The 16,083-nt window shown below is 39.4% G+C and overlaps 1 protein-coding gene across 4 annotated transcripts in view; it reads right to left on the reverse strand.

Moving 5' to 3' along the window:
* Positions 1-16,083, reverse strand: part of TJP2 (tight junction protein 2) — a 74,140-nt gene that overhangs the window by 15,576 nt on the left and 42,481 nt on the right. For all 4 annotated transcript variants that reach the window (XM_086769868.1, XM_086769867.1, XM_086769869.1 and 1 more), the window contains 6 exons: positions 9,231-9,284; positions 6,024-6,148; positions 3,479-3,581; positions 2,224-2,803; positions 739-842; positions 432-585 (listed from right to left, as the gene is read on the reverse strand). In XM_086769868.1, coding sequence (XP_086625994.1) covers positions 432-585; positions 739-842; positions 2,224-2,803; positions 3,479-3,581; positions 6,024-6,148; positions 9,231-9,275 — 1,111 coding nt within the window. In that variant the 5' untranslated portion in view covers positions 9,276-9,284. The remainder of the gene's footprint in view (positions 1-431; positions 586-738; positions 843-2,223; positions 2,804-3,478; positions 3,582-6,023; positions 6,149-9,230; positions 9,285-16,083) is intronic.

The following is a 16,083-nucleotide window of genomic DNA, read 5'->3' on the forward strand; positions in this document are numbered from 1 at the left end:
AATAGAAACCAGTTGTCCAAGGCAACTTAATCTCCTCTTGTCCTGACATTTTTTCTCTCCTGTTGAATGCTGTAATGAATGCCAATGCCATCAGGAGAGATCAGTCCAATCCACTTGTTTTTAAAAGTGAAGTCTTTTATTAAAGCAACTGACTTACTTAATCTGAGAAGTAAGATTGATTTTAACAGACCAACATTTTTTCTTCTATCTCTGCCCTGGCTGAAAATGTAATTATATGATTACTACAAAATTCTTCTTTCACTTAAGAGAAGTGGCCTTGATGTTTAATTGGCTATTACTTAGGTTTGTCTGCGTTTGGTTACTTTTGTCTTTTTTAAAAGAACCTAGTACCACTCTACCAGGAAAAACAGTCTAAGCTTCATTCTGTCCCTGCACAGAGTCCAGAACTTCTTATCCACATTAAACCTCACCATCCATTTCTGAGTCACTGTCGTTCAGTGAAGGAATGTTGAGCAGCGTCTGCTTTCTGTCCCTGAGGACAACCAGCTGCAGCTTTCCCCGTGACTTCTCAATTAATTTTCGGGCATCAGCTAAAGACATGTTCTCTGTCACTGTACCATTGATCTGGACAGAAAAAGGCAACAATAACACTACAAGTAAACAAATAAGTTTATATTGTGCTCAAGTTTAACAGTGAACTTGACTATAACATGACATACATGAGTAACCACTATAACAAACATCTGCTAAAGTGCTAGCAGTATAACCAGAACAGACCTTGAGAATGATATCCCCTTCGTGAAGGTTGCCATCTTTGGTTGCTAGGCCAGTACGGGTCATCTCTTTTATGAAGATCTGACTTCCAAGACGGAGACCATACTCTGAAAGCAGGAAAATAATCCACTGCAGCTTAGAAGATGAGTGAGGATACATTTTAAAAAAAAAAAAACTACACAGTGTACATGCAGCACACCCCATTACACCATAATAAAAGAAAAAGAAAAAAAAATGCAGACCTAGTAAACCCACTTCACCTTAGGCTTACTCTCCCACTTCTGCGCTGTTACCACTCTAAGAACAAACAGCAGATGAAAGATTAGTCTGCACTTTCAACAGCAAAACAATGCCTTTGTTCTGGAGGTGCTTACTAACATGCTGGACTAGATTTTCTCTCTGTATCATATTTTGTATGGTGTAGAAAAGGGTGAAAAAGCACTAATAGAAGAGCTGGGTTTTTTTACCAGTTGCTGTATGGTGACCCTGTCCTGTGTGTACCCCAGTATCTCAGTTGTTTCAGGCAAAGGATTTTTTTTTTTCTTTTTCCACCCTGCCTTTTTTCCCCTTTGATCCAAGTTACTTGGATGAGTGTATTTGCTACTTAAAAAGAAAGGCAGACTCTCAAAACACACACATGCCAGAATAACAGAAAAGGAAAGAAACAGTTATCTGCTTTTAAAAAAATCACCACACTCAAGCGAGTCTGCAAAGTATCCATATGAATGGCAGAAATTATTATGGAATTACTAGCTACATATAAAACTTAACAAAGACACCTCAAATTTCCTCTTATTTGTATACTTATCTGCATTATCTTTACAAGTGGAAACATTACAGGGAGGGGAAGAGGAAGGAGGGAAAGGAGTCCTTGCCAGAGTCAATGAAGAGAGAGGTTAGCTCCTGCATACAAAGCTTACATGAACAGAAAATTCTTACAAATCACAAGAAGGCAGATCAGAAAAAAACAACCCATAAAACTCCCGCAAACAAACAACCACACTCCCCAGAAAAACCCCTGAACAGAAAAGAATGCACAACCTAATCTCACATGTGCTTTACAGCACATGAGTCTTTACTTCATAGTACACGAAAGATCAGGCTTTCGGCTTTCATTTACACACTCCAACGTTCAGCAAGGAAAGCCTATTTCAGCTGTTGCTATTTCAGTATTCTTTAACTACATTCTGAAGTATTCCAAACCAAACAATCCTTGGAACTAATTTAATTATACTGAAGGGAAGAAGTGCACTATTAAAGGCAGAGTCTACTCTTCAAGCTTTGCAGTTGACCCTTTTGGAGATGCGCCAAGTGTAATCTGAATCATGGTCAGACCCATGTTTCCCACCAGAACCAGAAGAACAACGCAGAGAAAATGAAAAAGGACGCAGTGGTTTGAAATTATGTGGGTGAACAGTTCTTTGTTCAAAGGTGAAGTGCAAGGTGCTGTATTAAAAGTCAATCCCTCTACTCCCCTACAATACCTACCTTCATTATGTCTGCCTTTTGTTAAGAGAACACTGATTGGTCCATTCTGATCCTGTGGTCCTAGGTATTCATGTTGATGGCGTATTTCCGGCGAAGGGCTTCGGGAACAAAGCCTGTCCCGACTTCGACTCCTCACTTCCCTCCCGTATCTGGGATCAGGTTGAGATCCATGGCTATAATTAGGTGAGCTGTAGTCTCCTCTGTAGTCCCGTTCATAGCCACCATCCCTGTCGATGCTCCTTCCCCTGCTCCGATCTCTTCTATAGTCTCGATCCAAGCTCCTGTCAACACTCCTACCACGACTTCGATCACGGCTGTAGCTGCATTCTTTATCACGGTCTCTGGTTCGGTTACGCCCTCTGTCTTGTTCATCTCTATAGCTCTGATCCAGGCTGTTTCCCCAGCTTTGGCTGCGCCCTCCATTACCACTATGCCAGCTTCTGTCGCTATAGCCACTTCGAGCACTTTTGCCATCAAATTCTGCATGGTCATCCATTACATCTAAAGCTCTCTCCTCATAGTCAAGGGAGGGGCTTCTCCTCAGCGCAGCAGCCTGCACTTTCCTTGGTCTTTTCACTACCTGTTCAGTGCAATAAAAAAACAAACAAAAAACCCCAACAGTGGTCAGAATGTGAAATTCAACAGATGAATATTCCTCACATTTCAAGTAGACGGTGAGGTGGGGGGCAGTGAACAAACCAGTGTAATAAACAACTAGTAAATTAGTTTCTTTAGATGTGAAGAGGAAATATTTGCTGATTCAGAGTATAAAGAACAGTAGGAGAATGTAAAAAAAAAAAATAAATTAAAATCAGACCAACAACCACACTGTACTTCTACAAGACTGAGTAATGAATACTTTTTTTCTTTTTCTATATGACTTCTAAAAAATGTAACAAGACCCCAAAAGAGAGAGTTGTATACTCCCCTCTCAACTAATGAAATCAAATCTAGACAGCAAATTCTGGGACACAAAGTCTGTGCATGCAGGACACACTTGCTCACATAATTTTCATGTTTCATACATTTTATTTACAGTTTTTCAACAGGATAACTTTGTGACACTGTTGTTTAATTTCCATTTGTTTCACCTGTAGAAACTATGTCTTTGCTTTTTCTACTTTGTACATGCTATTGGGCAAAGGCTTGCTTTGCTTTATGCAATTTTAGTACATTTCATAGAAGAAAACAAAAATCTTGACAGGTTACACAGGTATATACCACTATAGAGAGAATACATTAATAATCTACTTACAATGGTGGCCACTTTTCCACTTTTCCTAAGCTGTTGGACTGCAAAAGAATGTGGAACATTTTCCATTGGGGTTCCATTAACTATGACCACACGGTCATTTTCCCTGTAAGAGTGGGGAGGGGGGAAAAAAAAAAAAAAAAAAAGGAAAAAAGGAAAAAAAAAAAAAAAGAGAAAAGGATTTAAGAGAAGTCTGCATAAAAACACCAGGACAAAGTTTCTTCTTTTTTTCTCCAGGGGGAACCTACGATTTCATTCATTTAACAGAGAGTTTTGCTTAAAAGCTGTGTTTGTTATACAAACACTACAATATTAGAATACTAGAAGAAGCTTTCAGTATGTTTAAAAATTAGACTTTGGGTAGTGGTATCTTTGTACATGTACTATGTCCAGCTTAAGTACATTGCCATAATGTCAAAGAAGATTTTGGTTTTTAAAGATATTCATGATTACCATTAAAACTTCTATTCTTTTTTTTTTCTCTTTCAGAACTCCTAGTATTCCACATCTAGTGCTAGATTTTATTCACACCAACATAAGAATTTCAAGAGATCTTCAGACTGCTGCACCCATAGCAGTATTCAGACAAATCTTCACAAGTACCACTCTAGTACACTTTTCTGAAATACTGGTATTTAGGTCCCATCTACTAGGATGAAAAATGACTGGGGGGGGGGGGGCGGGGGGAACCCAACCAAACTATAAAACACACAAAAAAGTCCTCCTTGTCCTAAAACACAGGCCAAAAGAGATTACTAACTCATCTATTCAGACTTCCTGCATAGCAAATAGACCATTAAGACTTAACTCAGTCACCCCCAGGAGACAGGTCTGTAACACGATTAATTAAAAAACATATCTTACACAAAGGCATTTCAGCGCAAAAAGTGCAGGACATTAAAGAAGAAATAAAATCTACCACTCCTGGTATTAGTTTATTCTGATGACTGCTCAGTTACTAACTCTACAGTCACAGCATTAGCTCAACCAATTACTGGTTACTGTGCCATTTTCTGCTAGATAAAAAAAAAAATCTTTAGTACCCATTATTTTATCTTTATTGAAATCAAGTCACATCACAATCTTCTTTTTAAATAAGAAGATTACATATTTTAAGCCTCTCTTTGTAAGTCACTTTCTCCATCTCCTGAGTGATTTTTGTGCCTTTTAAAATTCCCTTCCAATACCTTTTACTGAATGAGTATGCCAGAACACCACACTGTATATTCCAGTATCAGTTTCATCTGGGCTTTATGTGAGAGTTAAAATAGCTCTCTTCAAAGCCCATACATTCAAAGATAGTATCAAACTAAATGTTTTAACACCACATCAAGAGCTCCCATCTGTTTATGCTCATTCTACCCTAAAAAGGATTGCAGGATTGTAATTCTCACACACTCTGAAGATTAGCTCTACATTCCTTGGTTTGTTGGAGGAACAGCTTTGCATTCAGTTTTCTTCAGAACGTGTTTTGTCCAAATGTGCCCAAGTTGCTTGGCATTGTCTTGTCATCATCAATTTCCCTAGGATCTTACAGAATTTGTGGACATGATTTTATTCCCAAATCACAGGCAATTATGGAACGCAATGGATGATAGTGCTGTTGTGCAGGCATCACTGCTATAAAACAAAGTTTTTGTATGTTGATGTTGAGAATGATTTGTTACCTGATTCACGATAATTATTTTCTCCAGTCCTTCAATAACTACTCCCATGTCAAACTTTTCATTACCTCACCAAAAAGTAACGTTTGGCAAAATGCCCAGAATCTACCATTTTGAATTACTACTAGTGCACAACTTTGGCATTCTTCCAAATTGTCTAGTCCTCATCAGGTATTCCAGGTTAAAGGATGAAAAATTTATCAGCAGTGGGCTAGAAACTGTTTATCTCAGCCTACAGATTTAAAATTACTTGTCCATGACAGGTGTTGCCTCACCAAGGATGGTACTACCATGAGAACTATAGAAACACCTTATTTACATATTTTTTTCTTTCAAATATAAAATAAATATTAGCCAAATACTTTTGTTTCTTCTTTTTGTTTCTCTTTCTTCCCTCATTACTGCTCCTGACACCTTAGGAGGCTGGGCTCAATTAAAGTAATTATCTCGAAAACTAACGATTGATCACTAAATGTGTTTCCTGGCAGAAGAAAAGGGAGAATGTTTAAGACAGTAAGTATTTCTACTGTTTCTTTAAAAGAAATGCAATCTTGAAACATAGAATCGTTGGCCTTGGAAGGGACTTTTAAAGGTCATCTAGTCCAACCCCTCTGCAAGGAGCAGGGACATACTTAACTATAAAAATTTTCAAACACCACTGAAATTTCATTTATCACAAAATAGCAAATAAAAACACCTCCAGGTGGAGTTTGTTTGGTTGGGCTTAGTTTTCGGTTTTGTTTTTAATTTAAACCAGACATCTAGGTTTTCAAGAGGGCACCAAATCTTGAGTGGATTAAATTACCAAAGCCTGTCAGAAGTCTACATAGTCTACAGCCATGCCCCTCAAAATATGCCAGACAGAGAAATAAGAAACTGCTTACTGAAGTAATCCATCTGCTGGACCGCCTGGGAGAACATCCGAAATTACTATCGATGTTTCACCATTTTCAAAATGAGGGTTGTCTCTGCCACCAGAAACTGCAATCCCAAATCCTCGTTTCGAATCCTTTACAGCAAAAACAAATACAGCAAAACTCAGCTCCATCCCACAGGGAGAAAGAAGAGTAACATGAACATTCCTATGATAGCACTCTGCAGAGATACTATTTAAAATATGATAGTTGCTTGCATGGAGTTGCAGAAACACACGACACCTCTAGATTTAAAAAGGAATGGGTTTACAAATCCATGTAACAAGATGACATGTTCCCGTGTTCCAAAAGCTCAGTATACAGCCTTGTGATAGTCAGTAATTAAGCAAAGGACTCACTAAATTAGCCTGCATTTTGCTCTGTAATCCCACTGGTTATTTGTACCGAGTTTATTGCTAAATAAATCTATTTGGTTAGTGATGCTTGGGAAACTGGAACAGCTTTTCCAGGATCTCATCTTCATTATGACTGCTATCTAGTTTGTAATAACTACTTACTCCTCGATCAGACTAAACAAGACCATGACTGATTACAAAAAGCAAGTAGTGAACTTATGAATTCTCTGTAATTATCCTCCCTCACCATCAGCTATTTTAAATACATAATTTACGTCAAATCTGTCATCACAGATATATCAGATCCATAAGAGCCATAAGATGGCATTCATAAAACCAGTGAAATATTTTAATAGAGTGCAAAGAAAGCATGTGTGTAACACTAGACCTGAGAACTATTAGCATAACTGAACTGCAGACGAGAAGGTGTGCACAAAACGGTACATTTTGTTAAACATACAGGTTTAATTTTATCAGTGTTGTGGTTTAATCTGGCAGGCAACCAAACACCACACAGCCGTTGGCTCAACTGCCCCCAAGTGGGATGGGTGAGAAAATAAAAAATAAAAAAAAAAAGTAAAGTAAAACTCACGGGTTTTCAAAGACAGTTTAACAGAACAAAAAAGAAAGGGAATAATAATAATAATAATAATAATAATAATAATAATAATAATAATAATACACAAAATAAGCAATGCACAATACATTACCTGCTGACCAATGCGCAGCCAGTCATCAAGCAGCAGCTGCTCCCTGGCCAGCTCTCCCCAGTTTATACACCGAGCATGATGTCATATGGTATGGAACATCTGTTCAGCCAGTCTGGGGCAGCTGTCTTGGCTGTGCCCCCTCCCAGCTTCTTATGCACCTCCAGCCTTCTTGCTGGCAGGGCATGAGAAGCTGAAAAGTCCTTGACTTAAAATATGCACTACTTAGCAACAACTAAAACATCGGTGCGTTATCAACATTGCTCTCATACTAAATCCAAGACACAGCACTATAACATCTACTAGAAAGAAAATTATCCCAGCCAAAACTGGGAAAATTGGCTATTTAACATAGACCTCCTATCACTACAAAACAGAAATTATGCCAGATTTAAACAAAATGTTTTAAATGTTCTACCATAGTGGCAATGCAATACACCAAATTGGAGCCTTTCCCCCAGCTCACACTCAGCATTTGTAGTTCACCACGTGCCAGCTCATGTTCCACTAATATCAAGTGCTTTTTTCTTTGAGGAGGAAAAAAGTAATGTGAGTCGGGGGGTTTTTTTGTGTTTTTTTTTTCTTCTGTTTGTTTGGTTTTGGTTGGTTTTTTTTTTGGTTTTTTTTTTTTCCCCAGGAAGCAGTTTGATGTTTCAAGCCAAAACAATGCAGAATTCAAAATAATGGTAAAATTAATTGGTACTGGCTGATGCAGCAAGTCCAATAGCCCTTTGCCACTTCAGTAGTATAAGCCTGTCTCCGAGGCAAAGAAGTAATGCTCATTTTCACAATATTCAATATCTGAGGACTTGGAAATTACCACAACTAAGGTCTGCTTCTGCAGTGTTTCTCTTGTCCACCTCTGCAACCTGAAAACAATCCTTTCTCAACAAGTCAGAACACAAAACAAGCTGTCTAGGAAAGATAGTTATTTTACCTTGGGTCATCAAGTGGAGTTCATTGCAGAACATGTAAAAAACCGTAAGCAGCATAGTACACGCTGCTCACTGAACCCAGATCACCAGAACAACTGAGAGGACTCCCCACAACCACTGCCAAAGCACACATCCTGTACCATGGTGTGGCAGCCTAGTCATCAGAGAACTTAAACAAAAGGTCTACTTTCTTCAACCAAAAAGGACTCTACATAATGAGACACTGCCTCTTTTCATAGAATCATATAATGGTTTGATTTGGAAGGAACCTTAAAGATCATCTAGTTCCAACACCCTTGCTATGGGCAGGAACACCTTCCACTCAACCAGTTGCTCAAAGTCCCATCCAACCTGGCCTTGAACACTTCCAGGGATGGGACATCCACAACTTCCCTGGGCAAACTGTTTCAGTGCCTCACCACCTTCACAGTAAAGAATTTCCTCCTAATACCTATCTAAATCTACTCTCTTTCAGTTTAAAGCCATTACCCCTTACACTATACACCCTTGTCAAAAGTTCCTCTCCAGCTTTCTTGTAAAGGGGCCTACAAGAAGTAAGTACTGAAAGGCTGCCGTAAGGTCTCCTCGTCCAGGCTGAACAGCCCCCAGTTCTCAGCCCCTCTCCATAGGAGGAGTGCTCCAGCCCCATGGTCACCTTTGTGGCTCTGGTTCTTCTTAGAAGAATTGTTAAAAGTGACATCTATAGTCCATGCATTTTAGAAATTCTGATGATAGTAATTTTCAACTAGATTCTACACTGATAGATATTAAAGTACATAAAGAAAATAAAAATCAGTGGAATCATGTTCAGTGATTATTAAAGCCTGGATATTAACCACAACTGCTTGACAGAACCATCTGCTTTGTTTTTAAGGTTATTCAGTGATGAATTTAGCTATGTGTCTGGCATGTGGTATATTATACTGTCATTACAAAGACAAAACATTAGGAAATACAGCACTTAAATTGCTAATTTACTTTATTCTTAACATCAAAGAGTCACAGTATTGTATGAGTAACTAGCAAGTAAGCTTGAAAATGAAAAATATATCTGATTTGGACAATGAATTAATCCTATTCCAGACTCAGATATGCTAATAGTATCTATCGTAAAACATATTTAGACTAAAACAGTGCTTGAATATTTGAAAACTAAAAATAAAACAGGCACTCGCTCACCTTTTGTAAGGTCACAGTGTACTGTTCCCATATCAGCTCTTCCATGCCTGGGGCCTGTTGCACAGAAACCAATCAGTAAAACACAAAGCATACAACCATTTAAATTAAAATGTGAAATACCCCATTAAAACACAGGTATAAAAATAACATGTATTCTAATAATTAGGGAAAGTTAGTATGAAATTTATGTACTTCAATTAATGATGATTTTTCTTTTAAAAGACAAAAAATATTAGTAGGTCCATGGTTGTAGAATCCTTTCACATTTCACCAATTTAACAGCTCATTCTGATTTTCTGGAAAAGTCTCATTCAGTAAAAGCATTTAATTCAGATCACACTATCTTTATATAGCCCTAACTCAAATAACACACAAAATACTTAAGGAAGACCTCTCCAGTCTAGTATGCAATAAGATTAGCAGTTGAAACCAAGGTTTTTTGAAACAAACTAGCCTTCAGATCTTTTGCTTCTTGTTCATTTGGGTTTAACAAAATGTCTCACCCACTATGAATTACACAACTGAGTATTTAGGTTCCACTCAAAAAAATTAAATTTAACACGAAAACACAATGTATCCCTATATAGGACTAGTATATTAACTTCTGTGACACTTCTCAGAAACATCTTTTTCCCACATTTCCAGTTAAAACCGATCCTGAACTGATCAGTTTATCTTACATGATATAACCTGAAATCTTTCCAACATCACAGCTTAAAATATAATACAGAATAATCACCCAGCTGTGATGCATCATATAGTACAGTCAGCCCCTTCAGTGCCTGCCCTGTAAAACGGGGAGAAAAATCAGCCATGATATTCGATGCACTGTAAACATTTCAAAATGCAAAGCATCCATTGCAGAAGAAAAAACACATGCAGGCACATACTCAAGTCATGGGTTTATTTGGTTTCACTGCTAAAAGTGTTCTTCTTTCCTGGGAAGCTAAGAGTTTGCTCAGAAAACTGACATTCAGACAGAAGCTCAGTTTTGACTTAGTGGTCTTTTAAAAGGCATTAAATGGATTACTGAAAACTAAACTCCAAAATAATAGACAGAGAAAAAACAATAGACAGAGAAGCAACACAAGAAAGGTATGCCTGTACTTTAAAGCATCGTCCCATATTTCCAGAGTAAGTGTCTTCTGGTAGTACAGAACTGTTCAGCAAGCCATGGATACTGTTTCTCGAATGCTCTCAAATGCAAAGAACCCTAGTGGATTCTTTGAAAGAAGAACCCCAGTATTCCTCCAGTGGATTCTGAGCACCTCAAAGAGGAACTAAGTTTACATTTTCCACTGCACATTCACTGTAGTGAAAAACAAACTTAACAGGTAAACCCTACTCAGGGTTCCCAAGGGAATATGCAAAACATTCAGCATTCTTACTAGGAATTTTACAACACTGAACAGAGTTAAATTTCCACTGTTCTCCCAGAAAAGGAATAATGCTGTCCAGTTTCTTGAACCTTTTGGGTCTAATAAAAAAAATCATTTAAAATACTTGGAGGAGAAAATGGCTTATATTAAAAATAATACGAGCAAGTATTCCTAAATTTCTACTCATTTAGATTGTATGTCTTGGGTCAGTGAATTACTCTGTTGAAGCACACAGTGAAATAATTTTCTCTGATATTCCCATTTAACCAGCTGACATGTCTAACCCTTCAACTATCCGACATTAAACTGTCTCACTATATATATTGCCTTACACAGAGAACCTCCCATAAGTAAAAAGTTCGTTCTTGACTAAGTGCTTTTTCTGAGCTGCTGTGATGCTCTGGTAAACAGAAGTGAGTAGCTTTGCTTGTCTGACATGTATGAAAATATGTAAACTGTTTACCTGCTACTGACCCTTGGCTACACCATCACTGTCCTGCTTTTCTGTATGATATTTTCAAGCTCTGCAAAAAACTAGCCTGTTCTAAAGAAAGGTCACAGTGCCATTTAAATTCTAGTTGACTTAACTGAATAAAGTTTTAGAAATGAAAGACAGTATCGAATGATAGGTAAAATTTGAAGGACAAGCAGGTTGGTTCAAATTTTGTAGAAGGAAGGGAGATGGAAAATTTTTTCCATCCTTCCCAACTGTATAAAATCCTCAACAATTTACACACTTAACAAGAACATCACTTAAATTCAGTTTGCACTGTATGCAGTTCTTAACAACACTACCTCCTAGCCCAGAATACTGAGTCTGGCTCTGTGCAGGCAAAACAGCAAGGCAGGTAAGATGCAATCAACGAGAGCTTACCACTCATGGAGACAAAGAACAGCACAGTTGCCTTGCTCTTCCAGAAACTCTAACATCAGATCTTTCAAAACACTACCTACTAAAGGAAGGGCTGAGAAACTACTGCTTATTCAGTACTCCACCGCAGAAAAAGGAGTAAGGGAAGCACAGTAAAGATATTGGGAATGAATTTACGGATATGAAACAGGTAAGCTTACAGGACTTTCCTTTCAGAAAATCAAGCCTCGCACGAGCAGTGGCACAAGTAAAACTTTGTGCTCAACTGGAGAGATGCAATGTGTAGTAAATCAAAGCACCATAAAGTAACAGGGTTAAGTTTATTTTGCTCTGACAAATAAGTCTTATGGTATCTGGTCACAAAAATAAGTAATAAGAATGGAAGATAAACTACTGCCTACAGACACTACAATTAAGGTCTTGCAAGATGTTGAGCCTACAGTATCATAGAATGGTTAGGGTTGGAAGGGACCTTCAAAGGTCATCTAGTCCAACCCCCCTGCAAGGAGCAAGGACATCCCTGACTAGATCAGGTTGCTCAGAACCTCATCCAACCTGGCCTTGAACGTTTCCAGGGATGGAGCATCCACCACCTCTGTGGGCAACCTGTGCCAGTGTTCCACAACTCGAATTGTAAAAAATTTTTTCCTATTATCCAATCTAAATCTACCCCCCTCTATTTTAAAACCATTACCCCTTGTCCTATCACAACAGGACCTACTGAACAGCCTTTCCCTATCTTTCTTGTAGGCCCCCTTGAGGTACTGGAAGACCGCTATCAGGTCTCCCTGGAACCTCCTCTTCTCCAGGCTGAACAGCCCCAACTCTCTCAGCCTGTCCTCATAAGAGAGGTGCTCCAGACCTCTGATCATCTTCGTGGCCCTCCTCTGGACCTTCTCCAACTGGTCCATGTCCTTCTTGTGTTGGGGGCTCCAGAACTGGACACAGTACTCCAGGTGGGGTCTCACCAGGGCAGAGTAAAGGGGGAGAATCACCTCCCTCGACCTGCTGGCCGTGCTCCTCTTGATGCAGCCCAGGATGCGGTTGGCCTTCTGGGCTGCAAGGGTGCATTGCCGGCTTATGTTGAGTTCTTGTCCACCAGCACTCCCAAGTCCTTCTCCTCAGGGCTGCTCTCAATCCATTCCCCGCCCAGCCTGTATTTGTGCCTGGGATTGCCATGACCCAGGTGCAGGACCTTGCACTTGGCCTGGTTGAACTTCATGAGGTTGACATGGGCATATCTCTCCAGCCTGTCAAGGTCCCTCTGAATGGCATCCCTCCCTTCCAGCGTGCCAACGGCACCACACAGCTTGGTGTCATCAGTGAACTTGCTGAGGGTGCACTCTAGCCCCCTGTCCATGTCACCGACAAAGATGTTGAACAGGGTCAGGCCCAATACGGACCCCTGAGGGATGCCACTCGTGACTGGTCTCCACATGGACATCGAGCTGTTGACCACCACTCTCTGAGTTCGGCCATCCTGCCAACTCCTTATCCACCAAGTGGTCTGTCCATCAAACCCATGTCTCTCTAGTTTAGAGAGAAGGATGTCATGCAGGACAGTGTCAAAAGCTTTGCATAAGTCCAGGTAGATAATGTCAGTTGCTCGTCCCTTGTTCACCGATGCCGTCACCCCGTCATAGAAGGCCACCAAATTGGTCAGGCATGATCTGCCCTTGGTGAAGCCATGTTGGCTGTCACCAACCACCTCCTTGCTCTCCATGTGCCTTAGCATGGTTTCCAGGAGAATTTGCACCATGACCTTGCCAGGCACAGAGGTGAGGCTGACTGGCCTGTAGTTGCCTGGTATCATCTCATCTATGCCTAGAAAACATTCCTCATGGTATCAATGACTGTCTCAGGTGCCTTCTCTGTAAATTTTGGGGATTTATTTTTAGCTTGAAACTGTTACTGAACATTAAACAAAAGCTAATTAAATAATTCAGTTTCAAATTTTTAAGTATTTATAAAAGTAATATGTTTTTAGAAACTGCTCCTTGCAAAACTGTCTCTCATTTGCGGTACGCTACATTAGTGAAGAAAAGTACACTATGTACTTGCAAAGTTGATTTTATGCAACATAATTACCAAGACAACAGGACTAGTTCTGCCATACTGATAAAGCTATGCAGGCTCTGTAACACAGTTCAGAGAACTGAATGGTCACCTTGGAAACCCATAAGGCACAAAACACATCTGTACTCCCTCAAATCTCTAAGCAATAATCTCTTTAACATTATAAAAATGTACTGCTGCTTGCCATTGCCACAATGCTAACCCATACTGACAGATTAGTGGAGAAGAGAAGATTGAGAGGGAGGGAGGGACTGAAAGTGTTACAAATCATCAGCAGAGGACTTGATCAAAACTAAGAATGAAGTCTCCACCACAATTGTAAAATTCCTGTATTCCACGTGATGGGTACAAAAAGCCTCCATCACCTTGCCAATTTCTTTATACTTCATCTGTAAGGAAACACAAAGGGATCCTGAGCAGCCTGTGAATCCTTTATAGGATCGCAAATTCACTGCAAGATTGCACACCAAAGCACTGGAGAGAGAAAGGCAAGCAAAATAGTTAAGAACCCCACTTGAAGTTACTAATAGTAACTGTTTTGCAAGTGTACCCAGGTTTCACACAGATAGCAGGCAACCTACAGTAAATGCAAATTACTGCAATTAGCTAGTCTAAATTCACTCGTGACTAAAGTCAGTCAATTTCTAATTAGAACACTGTAGTCAGGATTTGCTTAAATCTGCCTAATGCTTATATATCAAAATGACAGGTGCTTTCTACACACTCAAAATAGACTGCTTAACAGAATCTTTGTCAGGAAACTAGTCAGAGTGCTAAAATTGTCTGTGTGCTACGAACAGGCAGCTGTTGCAACTCTCACTGACAGTCACCAGAGATGTATGCAATTACATGCAGATCCCTGAAGACAACTTCACGCACGCTGGAAGAACAAAACCAGAAGACCTGCCACAACAGTTATCTGGCTAGAAAAGTGAGTTGGAGAGGAGAGAGATATACAGAGCAGGGGGGGAGGGGGAGAAGAAAAGACTTGAACAAGATGCAACAAAAAAGCAACTCACGTGCCCTTTTAAAATCCCCAACTTTTTGACTGCATGTGACCACATCCTCTGCAGAGCTTGAGCTGTCTTCATTGTTGCAGCATATAATCTGTGAGGGGACGCTGCAGATCCCTATCTTTTCATCTGTTTCCACCACTCAACATGGTTATGTAATTCTAATACAATAGTGGCCTACATACTCGAACAAATCCTGCCGTCAGTTTCACACAGAAACACATCAAAACCACAGTAGGGAAATCTACCAGGAGTTTAACTAACTTTCACTTTAAGAGACCCCAGGAAAAAGTAGTACTCTAATCTCACCTTTAAAAAAAAAAAAAAAAATAGTGCCAGAAACAGATCAATATGTTAACAAGTATTCTTCTTCCAAGCATATACGGGTTCACCCCACCAGGAACTTACTTGAAACTTTAAAGAAAAAAGGCTTAAGAAACATAGTGCAGATTATTAGAAAATTCATATTCTGACTATAATATTTTCTAGTAAAAAAGCTACCACTTGACTCCATTGTCTTGAGTAATGCTGTGGTTTAGCAGCCTCTATCAAGTCTTGACAAATTAACTGCTGAATCCAGGAAGTTCTTACGCAGAAATGACTGTACACATGCGAGTAATCCCTTGAATTGCACATGTAAAATTACATATAAACACTTGCAGAACTGTGGACTTGGCTCCAGCAAGCAAAAAGGGAAAGGGAAACAGAATTATAATAGCTGCAAACAACAGAGTCCCTCTGCCCTCCAACATTTAGGAAGATATTTGTAAGAATGATAAGCTAATCATACAGCCAAACAAATTACTTTATTGGAAAATAGGTCAAGCTATCAGTTCAATCTATGCCGCATGAATGCTGTGAAATTTAAGCCTTAAGCGAACTTTTCCCCTAGACTTTATGTAAGTTTCACAGGCAGTGAACAGAGAGGAACACATGTCAAGTTCAGTACACAATGCTAACCAAAACCTTCATCTGTAGATTGACTTTTTCACTACTGGAACAACTTTAACTGCTGAAGAGTAAGAATTCAGACAGCAGTGGAAAATGTGCAGTGGTTTGGTTCTGCTGGGTTGGGGTTTGTTTTTTTTTTGTTTTGTTTTGGTTTTTTGTTTTGTTTTTTGTTTGTTTGGTTGTTTTTTTTACATTTTTCCATTTAAAATCAAGATGGAATTCAACATCCTGTGTTTTGTCTGTGACCCCATCTCTGCACTAGCCAGCAGAACTAGGATGAACACAGGCTTGCACCTTCGGCGCTGAGCTGCCAAGGGCAAACACCATTCAGGCTGCATGGAGGGGTCTGGGACAAGCACACTGACATCAGCCTTTAACAGGGGCTTCCCAGTTCCAGAGTACAAGTGTGGATGGAAGTCGTTTAAGACTGTCATTAGAGTTTGGTCAAACTAGTTTAGAATCTCCACCAACATTTATAAATAAAAAACCTCATTCCTCTGAACAGACTCACATTCACAGCTTTCAAAACTGTGTTTTAAATTTATTTATTTATTGTTACAAAA

This window comes from Chlamydotis macqueenii, chromosome Z (genome assembly GCF_036417535.1).
Source record: "Chlamydotis macqueenii isolate bChlMac1 chromosome Z, bChlMac1.mat, whole genome shotgun sequence".
Taxonomy (NCBI): Eukaryota; Metazoa; Chordata; class Aves; order Otidiformes; family Otididae; genus Chlamydotis; species Chlamydotis macqueenii.